The following is a 17,566-nucleotide window of genomic DNA, read 5'->3' as shown; positions in this document are numbered from 1 at the left end:
AACTTGCACAAACAACAGTGGCAAACTGCCTGTCAGGGTCCAGTCTTGGCCCTGGGAGGGCTGTGATATCCAGCAGCTCTGGGCCTGGATACTGACAGACAAGCATAGACTCATCAGATTCATCCTGGAAGGCTGTGTGGCTAAGTGACTGCGACTTGGCACTGCTCTGTGGAGCTCCAGGGCTTCTATTCACAGCCCTGCCCGACACGACCTTACACAACCTCGCAGTTACCTCACTCGTAAAATAGTGGGGAACGGTCACTGCCGCACCCAGGAATAGGATGTGAAGGCTTGCTCAATAATAAGAGTTGTGGACCTCCCAAAAATAGAAACAGTCCATACTGGAACAGGTAAGAGCAAAATCCTTCTATTTCATATTCCGACACTCAAGACTAAGCATCCTGAGTTGAATGTCCCTTTGAGGATATCTCACCTGATTTCCCATCTAATTCCCCAAGAACTGAGCCATGTAGATTTGGTGTAGATTTAGGAAATTAGCTCTCTAAATTTTAGCCATATATTTTAGCAATCCTCGTTGTTTGACAATCAATGTGCTGGAAAACTTCTGTGGCCATTATAACCAATATGAGGGTGGGGTAGGAATCTGAAGGTTGTTTTTGAGGAAGCAACCACAGCAAAATAGTCTTGCATGTTAAACTAGAAAAGCAAAAATTTCCTTGTAGCCACTAGGATAATGAGCATAAAGAGGAGTAAAATAAGTAATTTTGCCATCCTTGCAAAAATATGACACTGTTCCACTGTCTGTCAGGTTCATTAGGAGGTGTATGTTTTGTCTTTGTTGTCAGTGATTTTTCTGGAAAGTACTGTCAGAGGTAGACTAAGTTAAAATTAAAGAACTCACTAACAATTTCAGACCCAGTCATTTATCACTGCATACCATGAGCAGAACTTTTCAGCTAGATTCAAGCTTTTATTCTAGGAGGCAAGGTGAAGAGTTATGAACTTACAAATCTTCCCTTTGAACTATTACACAAAAAAAATCCAGCTGTCTAAATTCCATGAAGTTCATGTATTTTTAAGATTGATAAAAATTAGGAGATACTGAATTTCACCAGTTAAATGAAATTGATGCTGACAAACCACAATGAATTTTCAACTCTGGAACACTTAGTTGAATCTTGGAACACCACATTCAGTTCAAGCTGCATTAATTTCCAAGTGATGTAAGGTAGGTTGAAATAGTATGTTTCTAATTAATTACTTTAAAATGGTACCTTAAGTCAAACTGTTACAACACAGTGTGCAATACACCCTGGGAAACATGTATTAGTGAACATCAGTGAAAGAGCCATATATAGACATTTACATATACAGAAATAAGAGACAGACATAATAACCGTCTTCTTACATAGCAGCCACTGATGGGCTACTCCTGAGACTTTTAAGGAACTGATTACTCTACTTTCACATCAAAAATACCTCACAAAGCTGGCCAAAATTTCAGTCATCAGGTGTTGACTGACAAATAATATAAGACACATTATTTCTTGTACGCTCAGGATAAGCCAGCTCTGGTCTTGTAGGTCAGTTAACACAAAGTAACTTCTCATAAGCTGAGAGTAGTTTTTCCTTTCACTGCTCCTCACACCCACTGCTTGGTTACAATCCTAGCCAGTGAGATAATTGCTAACCAGAAGAAACATTCCAATTCCTCTTTTTATATCCAGTTATGCTGTCAGTTCCTCCTCATAAGCAGTTGCACAGCCCCCGGAAGGAGAATGCAGCCTTGCTTGGTGAAATGTGTCACCATGTCTTTCAAGTGAGGTAGAATTTAGGGAAAAGCTTAAGTCAGAGAGATTTCCTCACCACTTAGCCTTTGCCAAGAACTTACTATATCCTAGCAGTGCATGAGCTTCAGCTGATGCTTTACTATCAAACATCAGGTAATTCCTGTTCAAACTTCACTTTGAACTGAAAGCAAATATCATTGTCAATGAGAAAAAAAAAAAGGTGAAAAAATATAAAAGAGTAAGGGGGAGAAAAAAAGCACCTGCTAAGAAATACCTAAAGGTCTATCTCTTGAACGTTTTTGTAGCTCATCTTAAAAAAAAAGGTGTTAAATACTTATTTGTACACTCTTGGTTCAACTGTGGTTTGCTGGAAATTTTCACACCTATTAAAAGTTTATTTTCTTTGCCTTCTAGAAATATATCTAACATAAAAATGCTTGAAGTTCTTATGACATAGTAAAACAATAATGTTAGTTTACACCTCCTGGTAGCCCCAAAGGGATGTGATGCAGAGGGGAACATGGCACCCACTGGTTGCTGGTTTTTTTTTTTAATCTGTACTCACAAAGATTCTGGATTGCATACTGCAGGAACATTTGTATATAGACAATAAAGTATTCAAAATATTAACAATTTTAACATTTGGAACAATTTAACAATATGTAGAAGGAAAAGATTACCTTTCCCTGGGTTTATTTTTGTAAATGTTAAGAGAGAGGCTGCAATTATTAGCAGGGTAAAAAAGTAAAAAATAAAATATGATGCAATGTCAAGGAAGTGAGGCTTCCTGCCTTTCATGTCCCCTTCTTCCAAGCTATTCACAACCTTGTCATTTCCTACTGCCGTCTCTTGTCACAAACCACTCTGCTCTCTTTGATTTTCCCATGGTCTCAGCTTTCCCTGATTTGTTTTCAGTGTCTCACATTAGCATTCTCTTTTCACAATTTGTAAAAGCACTCCCCTTCCTTTTACATTTCTCTCCAAGACCTATTTATGCTATAATTGCTGCAAGAAATTTACCATGTGACTGTGCCCTGAGAGAAGCGAATGATCCCTTACTGCTTTCTGAAATAAAAATGTAATTACTAGGTTATTTTAATTTATGAAAAAGGGTATATAAATTACCGTGTGTTTCTTTATATTCCTTGTCCCAATCTTTCTTTGTCACTCATCTTTATGAATTGAAAGTTAGATTCAATAATATATGAAGATATTTGGTTTTTAATTCCCTTGCTTAGGGGATGAGATTATATTTCAGTATTGTAGCTGAATATTAATAATACACAACAGTTAGCTAGGACACATAATGCATATTCTAAAATATTTTTTTAAATAGAAAATTGCATTCAAGCTGGGATTCTGTTCACACAAACCTCAGGCAGTGACCTCACACATTATCCTACAATGCACAGAGTCTCAAAGCACTTAACAGCCTAGGTTTCAGCTGTCCTTTACCTCATGCCATAAACACATCTCAGTCCTGACTCCATGCACTCACCTTTAGCAAAAGCAACAGCCAACTTTTTTTGGATGCTTTTCAGATTCCCCTTTGATTTATTTAATTTTGACTTTCACTGTTTGGCAACAGCTCTCTGGTTCTTAATAATATTGAAGGTGCAAACCAATAATATTTATCTACTGCAAAGGGTCCATGTGTGTACATAGGTTAATACTCCCTCAGCACAAGCTGATAGGATAAACATCAATGAAATTTCTGCTGCTGTCTCAGAGAACATGCCATGTGGGGCACCTGTTTCCTGAAACCTTTCACCAAGCTGGGCATGTGTGGCACTTTCCAACCTTCCCCCTAGAAAAAGTCTCTTTCTGCTCTAGGCTCCTGCAAATTTTTCCTTCTACTCTTCTTGTGTTACAATTCCACAAAATCAGACATACTGCATATGCAGGTAAATTTGATAGTTAATTGCAGTCCTAATTGCATTCCACAAACCACTGAAAGAAAGTAAAGATCTAAACTGTCAATCTAGTGGGTTTAGTCTAATGAAATTGTTAATGGAAACATTAAAAGTTATCAGACAGGAAAACTGATCACATGCTACCACTCAGAAAAAAAAATCTATCCATTACACTGGACTAGGTTTGATATTGTAAACACTGGTAAGTTAATGTAAAATTTAAAAGCAGTTGGGGCTTAAATTTAAAAGCACTGTGTTTTAACTCCATAAATTACCTGGGGAATCATTAAGGCTGAAGGCAATTCGTACTGGCTTATCAGCAGGTACCCTGGCAGTGGTGATCATGTGGGCACTTGAGTCAATGCTTTTACTTGTTTGTTCCAGCTGCAATAATACAAAAAATATATTTATTACAGAGCATGTGACATCATTCAACAAATGAGTTTTAATGTTTTTCATGCACTCACAGCTGCCTTTCCCATCCTAGCTAAGCAATGTTTAGAATCAAAGTCAAGGGAGCGCCATTTCACTTTTCCATTTAAAAAGAATTTAAGTGAAATTCAGTGCAGAGACTCCTTTTATTTTTGCTATTTATAGATTAGAAAGAATGATGGCAAAGGAAGCTGCCTCTCTTCTCACCTGCTTGCTCCCCGCCATTGCCCCTTCAGCAAGCCTTGACTCGTGGCAATGCTGCCTGGTTCTGAAGGTGAAGAAGGAAGAAGGGGTGGGGAGTTGAGAGTAACATGACCCCAAGCCTGCCCTGTGATTGGAACCGTGCACACCACTCCACATGGTGTCAATGAGGAGGCACTCATCCTCCTACCTTCCACCCATACTCCCCCAGTCCAACTGTGCCTGCAAGTCACACACTTGATGACCAAAAATTCATGGTGTCTCCAAACCTTGGTGGTGATTCTTCAGTGGAAGCCTGTGCAGGTGTAGGGGTCTGTCGGCATGGATTTGGCTCCTGGGTTGGGACCTTACTCAGTCTTCCGTCTTTCTTCTGAGACCATCAATTCCAAAAAGTGATTTTACTGTGATGAAATCCTGTCCATTAAGAAAACTGCTAGTTCATTTCAAATAAGGCACTAAAGAATTGTCGAGCAACAAAAGAATTAGCTACTTTCTAATAGTGTAATTAAAACATCTCTGTGCCCTGAAAAGTTGTACTTTGAGTTCTACTATGTATATTTAACCTTTTGAATGAGCAGTTTTGGTCAAACTCTATTGAATAGCTGAATGCAAACAATCCCCTTGATTATCTAACACAAAGCTGCTAAAATTAAGAAAGATTAATATTCTCACTAGCACCATGTGTGGAGAATGTGAAGACAGTGGGACTTTCTGCATGCAAAAGATGTACCCATAAAGAAATTATTTTAAGACTCTGGACTGATATCCAGCACACATTGTATTCATACCAAATATGTGGACAATTATGCTTTTAAGTTATGGTAAAAAATTCTCAGAGATTTAGAAACCAAATTCGTCAGAAAAAGACAATGGATTTACTAATTAATTGTCAGCAGACAACAGAGCATTTAGCTAATGAAAACAAGAGCCAGTTTCCTAAGCCAGTAGTCTTGCAGTTTTTCAGTAGCTATTGTATTGCATGAAAATTCTACCACGTCATTCTAATTCATACTGAATTATTTGTCAGTCTCAAAAAGTCAATAGAACAGAACACTGTTTCAGGAGTATAATCTTCCTTGGTGGTGCACAAGTGAATCAAACACTTCTCTGGCATCATTGCCATGCAATCAGTGGAAGAGGATCAAATTTGTTTTAATTTCAGAACTTCTTATTTATTTGCTTTGTCTCTTTTGATATTTAGCTAGCAGAGTGATATGGTTACTTGTTATTTGAAGTGCATAATCTTTTCTTACAATAAAAACAAATAATCTAAAATTCTTACTTTGAATAAATTTTATTTGAAGTTAAAAGTGTAGCTTTCTGCTAGTATACAAAGGATATCAGGGATTGCTCTTAATTCCCCATTACTAGTATTAAAGACCTACAAAAATGGAAATGTTATCTATGGAGCACAGGCAAAGAAAAGCCAAATAAATTGCAGCCATGTATGCTTTTAGATTCAAGAAAAGACCCTTGGAGTCAACTGAAGTATTTTATTTTGAAGTGCATTGCATCAGAGTGAACAATTTTTACCTTATGAGCATTCTTGATCTCTTCCCCACCCTCACTTTATAAGAAACATCCAAGACATCTCATTGTTTTAAAAATGCAACAGAATGACCAATGCAAAATTCTTTAACATATTTCCCTTCGTTACTTCTCAATAAAAGGTAAAGAAAAACCCCCTCAGAATGATGAGATTTTGAGTGGCAAGCAAATCCTTAAAACAATGTTGTTCATTGTTCTGTGCTGTTCATACACTTTTCCCTGACACTGACTATCTCAAGTGGTCTTCCTCATAAGAACATACTTCACATTTCACATCATAGCCTAAGAAATTAAAATTATATGTTCTACTAGAGTTTTTAAAGTTTCCGTAACAATATTGCTACAAGACTGTTATTTTATCCCAATCACATACTCTGTGGTGTGCAAGGTTTTTGAATTAACTCTTTTAACCACCTACTTACTCTGTGAGGGCAAAAATCAATGCCTTTTCAGTAAGAAATGGTGAATTCTATCGAAACACAAAAGAAAGTTTTCATTTTATTTTAATTCAGAAAAAAAAATATTTCATCTTTATCCACAACATTTACCCTGTTATGATTTTTTCTTGATATTACATTTATCCCTTTGCTCCTTTTTTTGCGAAATCCTCAAGCTCTTCATGACAAAAAGCAATCATAGAGAACAGAGAGTGATGGAAGAACAAGGTGGTATTAGGAAACATGCAGACCAACTGCTCCCAATTTCCCACATGCTTTCTCCATGGATGAAGAACAGTATCTCTTTAGACAGAGATGAGAGTGAATGGGCAACCTGGAACTGAATGAGATTTAATTTGCAGCTCTCATCTTCCCAACAATTGCCTATAGAACTGTCTGGCTGCTGTTCCTCTGTAAAAAACCTGCAGCAGAACTCAGATTAAATGCTGTTACAGCTCTATGGATTTTTTTCACACCTGTTGCCTTACCTCACTTAGCGGAGTGTCTGCACTTGTATAATCCAGGGCCAGCCACTGCCTTGGCTTGTCGTTGGCTTTATGGAGTAAAGCTTCAATAAAAGAAAAGGCTGCACCTGCTGCATAGCAACAAACTGACAAGGTCTGAGAAGCTGAGACAGCTGTCAGGGCAACAAGCTGCTACCTGCACTTCCCATAGGCTTTGCTGTCTCAAAAGATAACCCTTTTCCACGTTTCTCAACAATTCTGCTTTTCCTTCCTTGCCTTGCCCGGGATGAGGGATTATGATGCTGTCACACCTCAGGGAGTGTAAAAAATCCTTCTGTCACAGGCATTATTAAGCAGCAAACTGTTGCGAGCCCAAGATTTTTAATTCATTAGTCCTGGCAAACCTGAAATACAAACAGACTTGCTTCATAGGACAGGAATGTTTTCAGCATGACCCAATCAGTGTCTGTGTCTATTCCAGCAAACTGGCAAAGATAGCATGACTCCAGTCAGCAAAAATGTCTGCAGCTCCAATCAGCTTGGGCTGACGCTGCCAACTTGGACTGGCTACAGGCACACTCACAAATGATAGCAGTGACTATCAAAGCTAACAACAACTGATGGGCTTGGTCTTTCAGGTTTACCTTCGTGTTGGCTTTGGCTAAACCAGGATTGTTTAAGAGCAGCCACTAGCCCTCCTCTTCTGAGGAGATAACAAGCAAATTTCAGAATGTGTAGGCTGTAAAAGCAGATGTATTTATAGATCAGCCAGTGATGGCAGTGATGAATGAAGCTGATTCAATCAGAAATTTGCCTGAACTCAGAGGATTTCCCAGTGTGATTTCAGATAGATTTTCCTTTTCAAACTACTGACAAGCAATTTAATGGATACATCTTGAAATATTATAAGAAATTAATTTCTTCAACTTAAAGATTTCCTTTCTGTTGCATGAAAATAAAAGCTTAATCCCTATCACGCACATGTACTATCTACATGACTTCTTTGATTGAGTGCTACCACTGTCATTAGAACAAATGGAGAAAAATGGAGTAAAATTACAAAATTATTTTACAGAATATCTTTATTGTATTATGCTTGAGAAGGGGGTCTCCTTCAAAATGTATGTGAAGGTATATTTCATCTTTAAATTCCAAATGGAAAGAGTTTATCTAACCCAGATCTTTAGAAATACTTTCCTAGATTCCCTTGGCTCAGCTGAGATATAGAGAGGCTGCAGGACAAATAAAGACATAAAGGTCTGAAGTTAAATTTTCATCCTTCCTCAGTCTCTCACCTTCTGGCCCTAGTCCAAGACTGATCTCACTAGGGCAAAACTCTGGAAGCTAGCAGTTGCCCTTGTGGCCTCAAAAGACCTTTTTTATACTTCAAAATTGCTAAACTGCAAAAATATCCTACCCATACTACCTTTACCCCACCAATGACTTGGGAAGGCATCAGACAGATACAGGATTAGTTAGGTATTTCTTGATGCTGTCTTTAACAGCAGGAGGATTTCAGAGCTCTGGCCCAAACAGCTAGTGGAAAGCTGGACTGCACCTATGACTATACTGACCATTTTCTCTTCTCTTGATGTGCTTCTGAAAAGATTGAGGGTTCCTCCCTAAATGTCTCCTTTGGAAGGGGCAGAAGACAGACTTGCCTCTGATCACAACCATTAATGCAAACAACATTCTACAGCTCAATATCGTCAGCAGCTGGTATTGATCTCCAGCTCCACATCCAATTACTGTCAAAGTATTTGCCGGAAGATACAGAAAATCCTGGCTCCAATGGAGTCACAAAAAACATTCTGCATCAGTTTTCAGGGAGCCAGCGTTTTCCCCAGATCATAAGATATTGCTTTGTATGGACAGAGGATATTCAGATGGTATTTGTACCTTTGTTACATGCCATTACAGTAAAGCCTAAGAAAGGCTTTTTATTAAGACAACATTAAGACAGGCAAAATTTCCAGTAGCCATGATAGTAAGAATCTTGGACAGAAATGAAGTCTGAATAGTGCAGAGTGGTTTTTTCCAGATGGCTCAAACACTTGCACATTTCCAGACTGAAACTTCTGTTGTTCTCAGTTTAAATAGCATGTGCATTTTCAAATTAAGTACGTCATTTTATGTCTTGTAGCCACTGTACCCATGTTTTTTAAATTTCACTGTTTCTAGTTATCTCTGTATTATTCACAGACTCATGGAATCACAGAGTTTTTAGGCTTGGAAGGAACCTCTGGAGATCAACTTGTCCAACCTCTCCTGCCAAGGCAGGGTCATCTGGAGCAGGTGACATAGGAAATGCATCCAGGTGGGTTTGAATGTCTCCAGAGAGGGAGATTTCACAAGACCCTGTGCTGCCTGTTCCAGGGCTTTGCCCCCCTCCATGGAAAGTTGTTCTTCCTCATATTTGGGTGAAACTTCTTGTGTTTCAGTTTATGGCCATTGCTCCTTGTCCTGTCACTGGGCACCACTGACAAGAGTCTGGCACCATCCTCTTGGCATCCTCCATGGAAATATTTGTATGGATTATTGAGACCTCATCTCAGTCTTCTCCAGACTAAACAGACCCAGCTACCACAGTCTCTCCTCATAAGAGATGCTCTAGAACCCTCATCATCTTTGTGGCATTTGCTGGACCCTCTCCAGTATCTGCATGTCTTTCTTGTCCTGAGGAGCCCAGAACTGGACACAGTCACACTTTTCTGTGAAGTGTGCTGCTTTTGAACTGTGGGCTGAGATCCAAAACTGCACAAACCAAAAGGTCCCAGATTTGCATTTAAGTATCAGCTCTTTGCTTTATATAATTTATTAGTCACCTGAAACAACTACTTTATGGGAACTGACATATTTTTAAAATGTGAGACTACTATAGCATTCTGCATACAGAAGATCTAATTAGAAGCATCTGGATGAATGATTTGACTGTAATTGCTTTGTCATCTATCTGTTCTTGAGATGATTGTGCTAAAACTCTCAACAACAGGGACTCAAACAGCATATTTTAAAACATTCTTTAAATTTAAAAAAAAAAATTAATCTTTATAGGAGTAAATTAGGGAAGATCTCAATTTTAAACAATGGGGAAATTGAAGTCTAGGTTGCTTCACTTTGTTAACTTGCTCAAATTACTAGTCTAAAGCATTTGGGTAGGGATAAATCCCACAATTCTCAATTAACTAAACAGGTGATTAACCAAAACAAATTACTCTCCAATTTCTTGCAACACAAAAAATACTGCTCCCTGACAGACTGCACATACACCTTACAGTCATCTCTGTGAAAATTACAGAATGCTGATAACTCCAGGGTTTTGGGTCTTTTTGGGTGTGTAGGAGCACAGCCTGCCCTGTTCCTTTTCCAGAATACTCTTAGTCATCAGGTGCCTGGTATCCAACCAAAATTCTTTCAGTCCTGCATCACATTATTGAAACTGGTGATGTTCTAGGGTATCATGTTTTACTAGTCAAAACCAGTATATTCCTTAAAGGAATATACACTAAATTAGGAAGACTGGGACTTACTGATATTCAGTACTAGAAATATGCAAATTTTCAAGAAGTTTTAGGATGAAGTATCACTTATTCTACAGATGTTAAAAAAAGCCAATATCTGCAATCTAATAAAACACCTGTTGCTTTCACTTTTTAGCTGTGCCACTTTCAATTCATCTCAGTGTCCCAGTATGAGTAGTATTTTAGTAGCATATGACCTCATTCATACTAAAATGGTGTGTTGCAGATTGCCAGTCACTATTTAAAAATACACTTTAAATATTCTAGCATATGGAAGATGTTCCAAGAAGAAATTAGGAAAAAAAAAAAGTATTGCCTGAAATTGCACACAGAGCAAAAATCACTCACAATCTAACATCGTGTATCCAGACAACTGGAGCAACCAAGAGAGCATTTCCTTATTGTTCTTAGGTTTTACCTCTGGTCTCCTTGCCTAGGTAGTATTTTAACTCAGAAAAAGCTCTAGTCTCATGAATGGCTGAATTCCATCAGATTAATTAAATCATTAACACCAGCAGGAAAAATACATTGTGCACTGACTTACAAAAGAGGACATAAGCAAATTTAGAATTAATGGCAAATTGATATGCAACAGCTGAATTCACTTACATGGGATCACACAGGTTTAATAAAGATCATTCCTGAAAAATTAAAGATTGGCTTAATCAAGGTAATGTAGATTTACAGGAGCTGACCCAGAAATTTTTACACCTGCATTAAGATCATTTGCAAATAACTACATTGTGAATTATTTGAAAACCTGACTAGTGAAAAACTCCATCACTTCCACAGCAAACTCCAGGCAGAAACTGAAAAGCTAATTCTGCTGAGAGAAAGAAAGCTGAAGCCTTTGAGATATGATGCTGCCAAAGACCCTTGTGTAACTGTGTGGAAAACAAGATGAAAGCTGAAGTTAGAAATATTACTGGAAAAGCTTCACTATTGTCAGAAATCAACAGGTGCAAATTTACACACTTTACTCACATCAGCATAGAGATGAAAATAACCTTTAGAGGCTAATTATGGGAGGAATGATGGTTGGTAATCTCAGCAGGGAATGCTGAAGAAGGATTCAGTTTGACAGTGTGCAGCAATTCTCTGCAAAGTCAACAACTGAATGTTCAAAGCCAGCATTGCCTAGCACTGACTAACTGGAGACACCAGCACTTAAACAAAAATGCATCAATTTTGCTTACCAATTGTGCAGATAAATTACATTCAGCTTGGTCCTAGATGAGAAAGATAGTCCCCTCATATTCATGTAAAATGGAGTAATCACTCCATCGCCACTGGACTTGCTGTTCCTGAAGGACATACTTAGCTTACCTTATTCAAGAGTTTACCTGAAGAGGACATTGCAAGATATTACAGCCTCACCTCTTGATGGTGGCTGAGGTCATCACGCTATTATGGGTACATGCACAAGACTTTCAAGGCAGCACACTCTTTCATGAAGCTTTGCTGCTCTGAGGAAGAAGTCAGCATGCAGAAGAATGTGGCAAAATCCCAAACAGCTGGTATTCTGGCAATACTTGAACCCTCACTGGATTCAGCACTGAAACTGCCTTTGGTAATACTACCAGCTGCAGACACAGAGAAGAAGTTTAGAAACAACAAAATCTAGAATATTTATTAGCAAAAAGAACTCATCAGCAAATGCAGCTCATAATAGTCCAGGAAGTCCTCACACCTCTAGATATTTATCTGCACTTGCAGTCCAGACAGCCAACTGTATCATGGTCTACATCAAAAGAGATATGATCAATAGGTCAATGGAGGAGATTCTTGCTCTGCTCTTGTGAAGCTCTACCTGTAATGCTGTGTCCAGCTCTGGGACCCCCAGAATCAGGACATGGAGGAGGGAGTCCAGAGGAAGCCACACAGAGGCTCTAAGGGTTGCAGCCCCTCTGTTCTGGAGACAGGCTGGGAGAGCTGGTGGTATTCCACCTGGACAAGAGAAGGCTCTGGAGAGACCTTAAAGCTTCCAGTGCCTAAAGGGACTCCAAAAGAGCTAAAAGAGCTCTAAGAGTGCTAAAAGAGCTGGAGAGCTGATTTTGGACAAGAGCTTAGAATGACAGGACAAGGGAGAACAGCTTCCCACTGATAGAGAGAAGGTTTAGATTGGATATTAGGAAGAAATTCTCTCCTGTGAGGGTGGTGAGGCCCTGGCACAGGTTGCCCAGAGAAGCTGTGGCTGCCTTTTGTGGTTTAATATTGACCAAATGCCAGGCGCCCACAAAAGCCATTTGCTCACCCTCTTCTGTTATAGTTGGGCAGAGAAGAGGGCAAAAAATTAACCAAGGGCTCATGAGTTGAGATAAGGATTGGGAGAAAAACACTCCAAGGGCAAAACAGGTTCAAACTGAAAGGTATAAGGTGATTTTTTTATTAATGGAGTCAGAGGAGGATAATGAGAAGTAAAATAAGCCTTAAAAACACCTTCTTTTCCCCCAGCCCCTCTCTTTTTCACTGATGGTGCAGGGAGACAGGGCATGGGGGTTTTGGTTAGTTCATCACCTAAGATCTTCTGTTTGCTCAGGGAGAGGAGTCTTTTCTCTGCTATGCTCTGGGGTCCCTCCCATAGGCAAACAATCCTCCCAAAACTGCTGTGGCATGGGTCACTTGTCCATGAGGTGCAGACATTTAAGGATAGGCTGCTCTAGTTTGGAAGCAAGGACCCTCTTTCTCTATCTGTTGAAGCAACAGCCCTCTGTCTCTGCTTGGGCCTCTCACTGGATCACAGCTTTCTCTGGCATTCACCCTCCAGTGTGAACACTTTTCCCATGGCGTCCCCCATGGACTTCATGGATTACAGGAGAAAAGTTTGTTTTAGCATGGTCCTCACTATGGCTTGAAGAGGAATCTTAGTTCCCATGCTTGGAGCACCTTTTTTCCACTGACCTTACTGCTGCCATCTTGTTTACTCTTACATGTCCTCACTTCCTCCTCTGCTCTGACTAGAAGAAAAACTGCTGCTCACAGGTACCATTGTCAACAAGTTCCCCCAATTCAAAGATTCCTACGGGATCCCTCAGCACTGAGAGGTTAATCTCCTCCTCTAACTCTCCATGCTGGAGAGTCACTCACCACGTTTTCACTGCCGGCCATGCGGCCCCGTCTCCATCCCATGGGCAGTGGCAGCCACCACGGCATTGATGCTGTTTAACGCCTCTCCTCATGCAGGGTGCTGGGAAAGAGAAGCTGCTGCTGCTGCCCCTGCCCTTCTGCCTGCAGCACAGCTGGCCAGGGACAGCCAGGCAGGCAAGGCTCGCTGTGGGTCATGCCAAGATGGCAATGGCCACATCGGCACATTGCCATGTTCTGCCGGGATGGCCCCAGCAGTGGTGCCTTGCCACCCTTGGAAAAGAAACTTCCCTTGTGCTGTTTTGATTTTCTTCTTAAATATATCATCACAGAGGCATTACCAACCTCTTTAATTTGGCCAGCAGCATGTCCATCAGAGACTGGCTCTGTCAGACATGGTGGAAGCTTCTAGCAGCTTCTCACAGAAAAGTCAGGTTGGACAGGGCTTGGAGAAACCTGGCCTAGTAGAAGGTGTCTCTGCCTGTGGCAGGTGTGTTGGAACAGGATGAGATTTAACATCCCTTCCCTTCCCTTCCCTTCCCTTCCCTTCCCTTCCCTTCCCTTCCCTTCCCTTCCCTTCCCTTCCCTTCCCTTCCCTTCCCTTCCCTTCCCTTCCCTTCCCTTCCCTTCCCTTCCCTTCCCTTCCCTTCCCTTCCCTTCCCTTCCCTTCCCTTCCCTTCCCTTCCCTTCCCTTCCCTTCCCTTCCCTTCCCTTCCCTTCCCTTCCCTTCCCTTCCCTTCCCTTCCCTTCCCTTCCCTTCCCTTCCCTTCCCTTCCCTTCCCTTCCTCTATGATCTTTCCCTGAAAGTTACAATATTATAACCAGAAAGAGCAGTATAGATGTATCAGACATGTGACTATCATGTAATGACAGGATATGTGTATGTGAATTTATGTTGTTCCATAGAATGAACTATATTAAACAAGAAATCATATGGTTACAGTTAAAATCTGTCAGACCTATGACCCGCCTCCTCATTTATAGTCAGTGTGGAACCCTTCTACTTCTCTGATACGATCTGCAATGATGGATGCTCACACCACCTTCTCCTATGAATCCAAATTCAGCCAAAATTGCTTATTCCAGTGAAAGGCATTCTATTTTTATAAACCTAGAGGCACACCAGGAAAAAAAAAAAAACCAAACAAAAACCCCAAACAAATACTTTGCCAAGATTTATCTGCCAAGATAAGTTAGACAAGACAACTTCAAAGACTATTGTACCTAGGGACAGATCCTCTGCAGAATAAAAGACAACTCTGCCAATTTTCTACTAGGACATTAACAAGAAAAAGTTGGGTAAGGACAGTAAAGTGCTGCTTTTTCAGAGGGGGTTAAAATAGCCCTTGAACTTTGCTTTTTATCAATGATCACCCTGAAGCTGATTGCAAGTGGAGGACTAAGCAGTACCGCTCTTTCATTAGTAATACCATATTTTTCCTCTTGTTACAGGAATTTAATAGGGAAGAAGCAGATATTCTTGTGATCTAATGTACAGGATTAAGCCAGTCAGTCATATTAAGACTCCAGAATATTCTAGTATTAAGTGACCCACTGCAGAAGCCCAGAGAAGCTGACTTTCGTTGTGGGATGGATTATGCTGGTGCGTCCTCCTCCCCAGGTCACACTATGATCTGACGCTCATTAGACATCAGCCTTGGTGAGCTGCACCTGGGCTAACCCCCTCTTGAGCTTATCAGAAATATTGTTCCCAGGAAATGGCAGTGTCTAGCAAGCACCTATTTTTTCAACACACAGCCTTGGAAATTTATTTCTCTTGCCTGAATCATAGTCCAAGAGGAATAATATTTTTGTTACTGAACACTGAAAGAAACTCCTTGACCTGAATTGCAGCCAGGATGAAAAATTGCTAACAACTAAAGCCCATTCTCTTTCAACTCTATAAACAGTAGTTCAAAGTGAGTTACTTGGGGCTCTCAATTATAAGGGGCTAATGCATCCTGAAGTCCACTCTCTATTGACTCTGTATTGAAGGTTCGGATTTTTCCTTTTATTTTTTTTTCCTCTCAGGGAATTTTCTCATATTTGTTGCCTAAGAGATGGTAACTTGGGAGATGGCTACTTGGGAGACAAAAGATGTGGTCAGGAGGAGGAGGAGGAGGGGAACGGGTGCGGTTTGTTGCTGTCTCTTGGCTGGGGAGATTTTTATTGGAAAGTGCAGAGATACCCTGAAGATTTTGGCGGGGGGGGGGGAGGGGGGGGGGAACATGCCACAGGGGCTGGGCTCAGCTCCTTGCTCTCTCTCGCTCTCAGGCTTCGAGGGGAATGGTGCCACTGCAGGGGAGAATTTACAGCCACCATGGAGGTCAGCCCTTTACTGCTTCCCCTACCATGGGTGAGCCTTTGCTCCTAAGAGCGGCCATGGAACTGGGATCTTTTTAACACCTGACCTCACTGGGAAGGACCCTCACCACCTCCTGGAGTGCCCCAGGGGAAAACCCAAGACACCTTCCCCCACCCGCCTCAGGGGGAATATCTCTGAATTGCTGCTGCCCAGCCCGGCTGTTTTCTGCTTTGGCCTTTTTGCTACACTTTAACCTGATATCTTATGACTGCCCTGTAGATACCCTGTGGTTCCTGACACATCTTCAGAGTATTTGCCACTTTTTGTTTTGCCACCCTGGGGGTGCTCGCCCCTGCTGTTCCAGCCTGGTCTCTGAGGTTCGTGCTACAGTCTGTTTTGCCATCCGGAGTGGCCCTGAGACCGGCTGCCCACTGTGAGTTTGCAGAGGGAGCCGCATCTCCCCCTCGCACCTGCTGAGGCGCCATTGAGCGTGTGGAGAGAGGCGGCTGAGCCCGCGCCACAGCGCCCCCTGCCGGAGCGGAGGAATCACCGCACCCGCCCGGCCCAGAGCCACCAGCGCCCCTGCCGGCTGTGTCTGGAACTGCACCCACGGGAGAGGGCCTGACAGCAGAGAGAAGGCTGCTACTGACTGGGTCTCTGGTTGTTTTCCTGTTTGCTGTTACTGCTGTTGTTGCTGTTTGTTTGCCTTGTAAATTATTTTAAAAAATAATAATTATATATTATATATAATATATATAATATATATATAATATATATCATATATATAATATATTATATATATTATATATATTATAAACATATATAATATATAATATATACACATGTATATATTATATATATGATCTATACAATAACACAAACTATATAGTAGAACATAAATTATATATTATTATTTATAAGCATATATTTATATTGTATGTATATTATATATGTATATATACATATATTTATAATTTAAATATATATATATATATGTATATATTCCAGCAAAAAACTGTTACTCCTTTTCCCATTTCTTTACCTGAAAGCCCCATAATTTTGGAGTTATAGTAGTTTGGAGGGCAGGGGTTCATATTCTCCATTCCAAGGGAGATTCTGCCATCCTTGGCAGGCACCTGTTTTTCAAACCAACACAGTCTATAAATTGGAGTCCAAAGTGAGACCCCTTGAGCTCTCTATTCCCAGAATAAAAGGGAGCTAATATGTATGTCCCAAAAATAGATAATCGGATGGCCGTTGAGGCAACAATTAATTGTTGGTAATAAACAAGGACTTTTGATATTAACATGCCAAGAGAAAGAACAAGATTTGGCTGGAAAAAGAGGCCATAGGAGATAGGGCAGCACTTTTCCATGAGAGAGAACCACACAGAGTGTGGCATAGGGGCAAGAACAGGCATGGACTATGAGGTGGAATTAAGACCACCAAAGGCCCCTGAAGCCCTCCAACACATTTCCAGAAAGGCCTGAAAGAACAGACTGTGCATGATACATACATTTTTCACATTATTACATAGAAAGTGAGAAAGCTGTCTTCAAGGTGGAGAAACATTTTCATAGAAAGATATCCCCTCAAGCCCAGTTGGTGCCTGCCCCAGGACCCTGGACATCTCACGGGCCAGATCGACACAGCTGGATCACCACTGAAACCAGGATCAGCATCCCCTCTGCTGGATCTACATCGGCATCAGGACTAGTGATCCTCCCCTCCCCTCCCCTCCCCTCCCCTCCCCTCCCCTCCCCTCCCCTCCCCTCCCCTCCCCTCCCCTCCCCTCCCCTCCCCTCCCCTCCCCTCCCCTCCCCTCCCCTCCCCTCCCCTCCCCTCCCCTCCCCTCCCCTCCCCTCCCCTCCCCTCCCCTCCCCTCCCCTCCCCTCCCCTCCCCTCCCCTC

At 41.1% G+C, this 17,566-nt stretch overlaps 1 protein-coding gene and 1 long non-coding RNA gene across 3 annotated transcripts in view; one reads left to right on the top strand and one right to left on the bottom strand.

Annotated features, from left to right (window-relative positions):
• MAP3K7CL (MAP3K7 C-terminal like) overlaps positions 1-7,134 on the bottom strand; it is a 33,439-nt gene extending 26,305 nt beyond the window's left edge. Inside the window, exons 1-3 of one of the 2 annotated variants that reach the window (XM_058833759.1) lie at positions 6,771-7,134; positions 4,567-4,711; positions 3,940-4,048 (exon numbers count right to left, since the gene is read on the bottom strand). In XM_058833759.1, the coding sequence (XP_058689742.1) occupies positions 3,940-4,009 (70 nt within the window). In that variant the 5' untranslated portion in view covers positions 4,010-4,048; positions 4,567-4,711; positions 6,771-7,134. Of the gene's footprint in view, positions 1-3,939; positions 4,049-4,303; positions 4,370-4,566; positions 4,712-6,770 lie in introns of those variants that run through there. The other variant, XM_058833749.1, reaches the window with a different exon arrangement.
• Positions 258-9,530, top strand: LOC131576766 (uncharacterized). The gene is made up of 3 exons (XR_009277067.1): positions 258-350; positions 8,949-9,063; positions 9,188-9,530. It is a non-coding gene; the product is annotated as an uncharacterized LOC131576766 (long non-coding RNA).
• Positions 9,531-17,566: the final 8,036 nt, after the last annotated feature.

Source organism: Poecile atricapillus, chromosome 1 (genome assembly GCF_030490865.1).
Source record: "Poecile atricapillus isolate bPoeAtr1 chromosome 1, bPoeAtr1.hap1, whole genome shotgun sequence".
NCBI lineage: Eukaryota > Metazoa > Chordata > Aves > Passeriformes > Paridae > Poecile > Poecile atricapillus.
The sequence above is the reverse complement of the archived record's forward strand: the minus strand, read 5'-3'. Positions and strand labels throughout refer to the sequence as shown.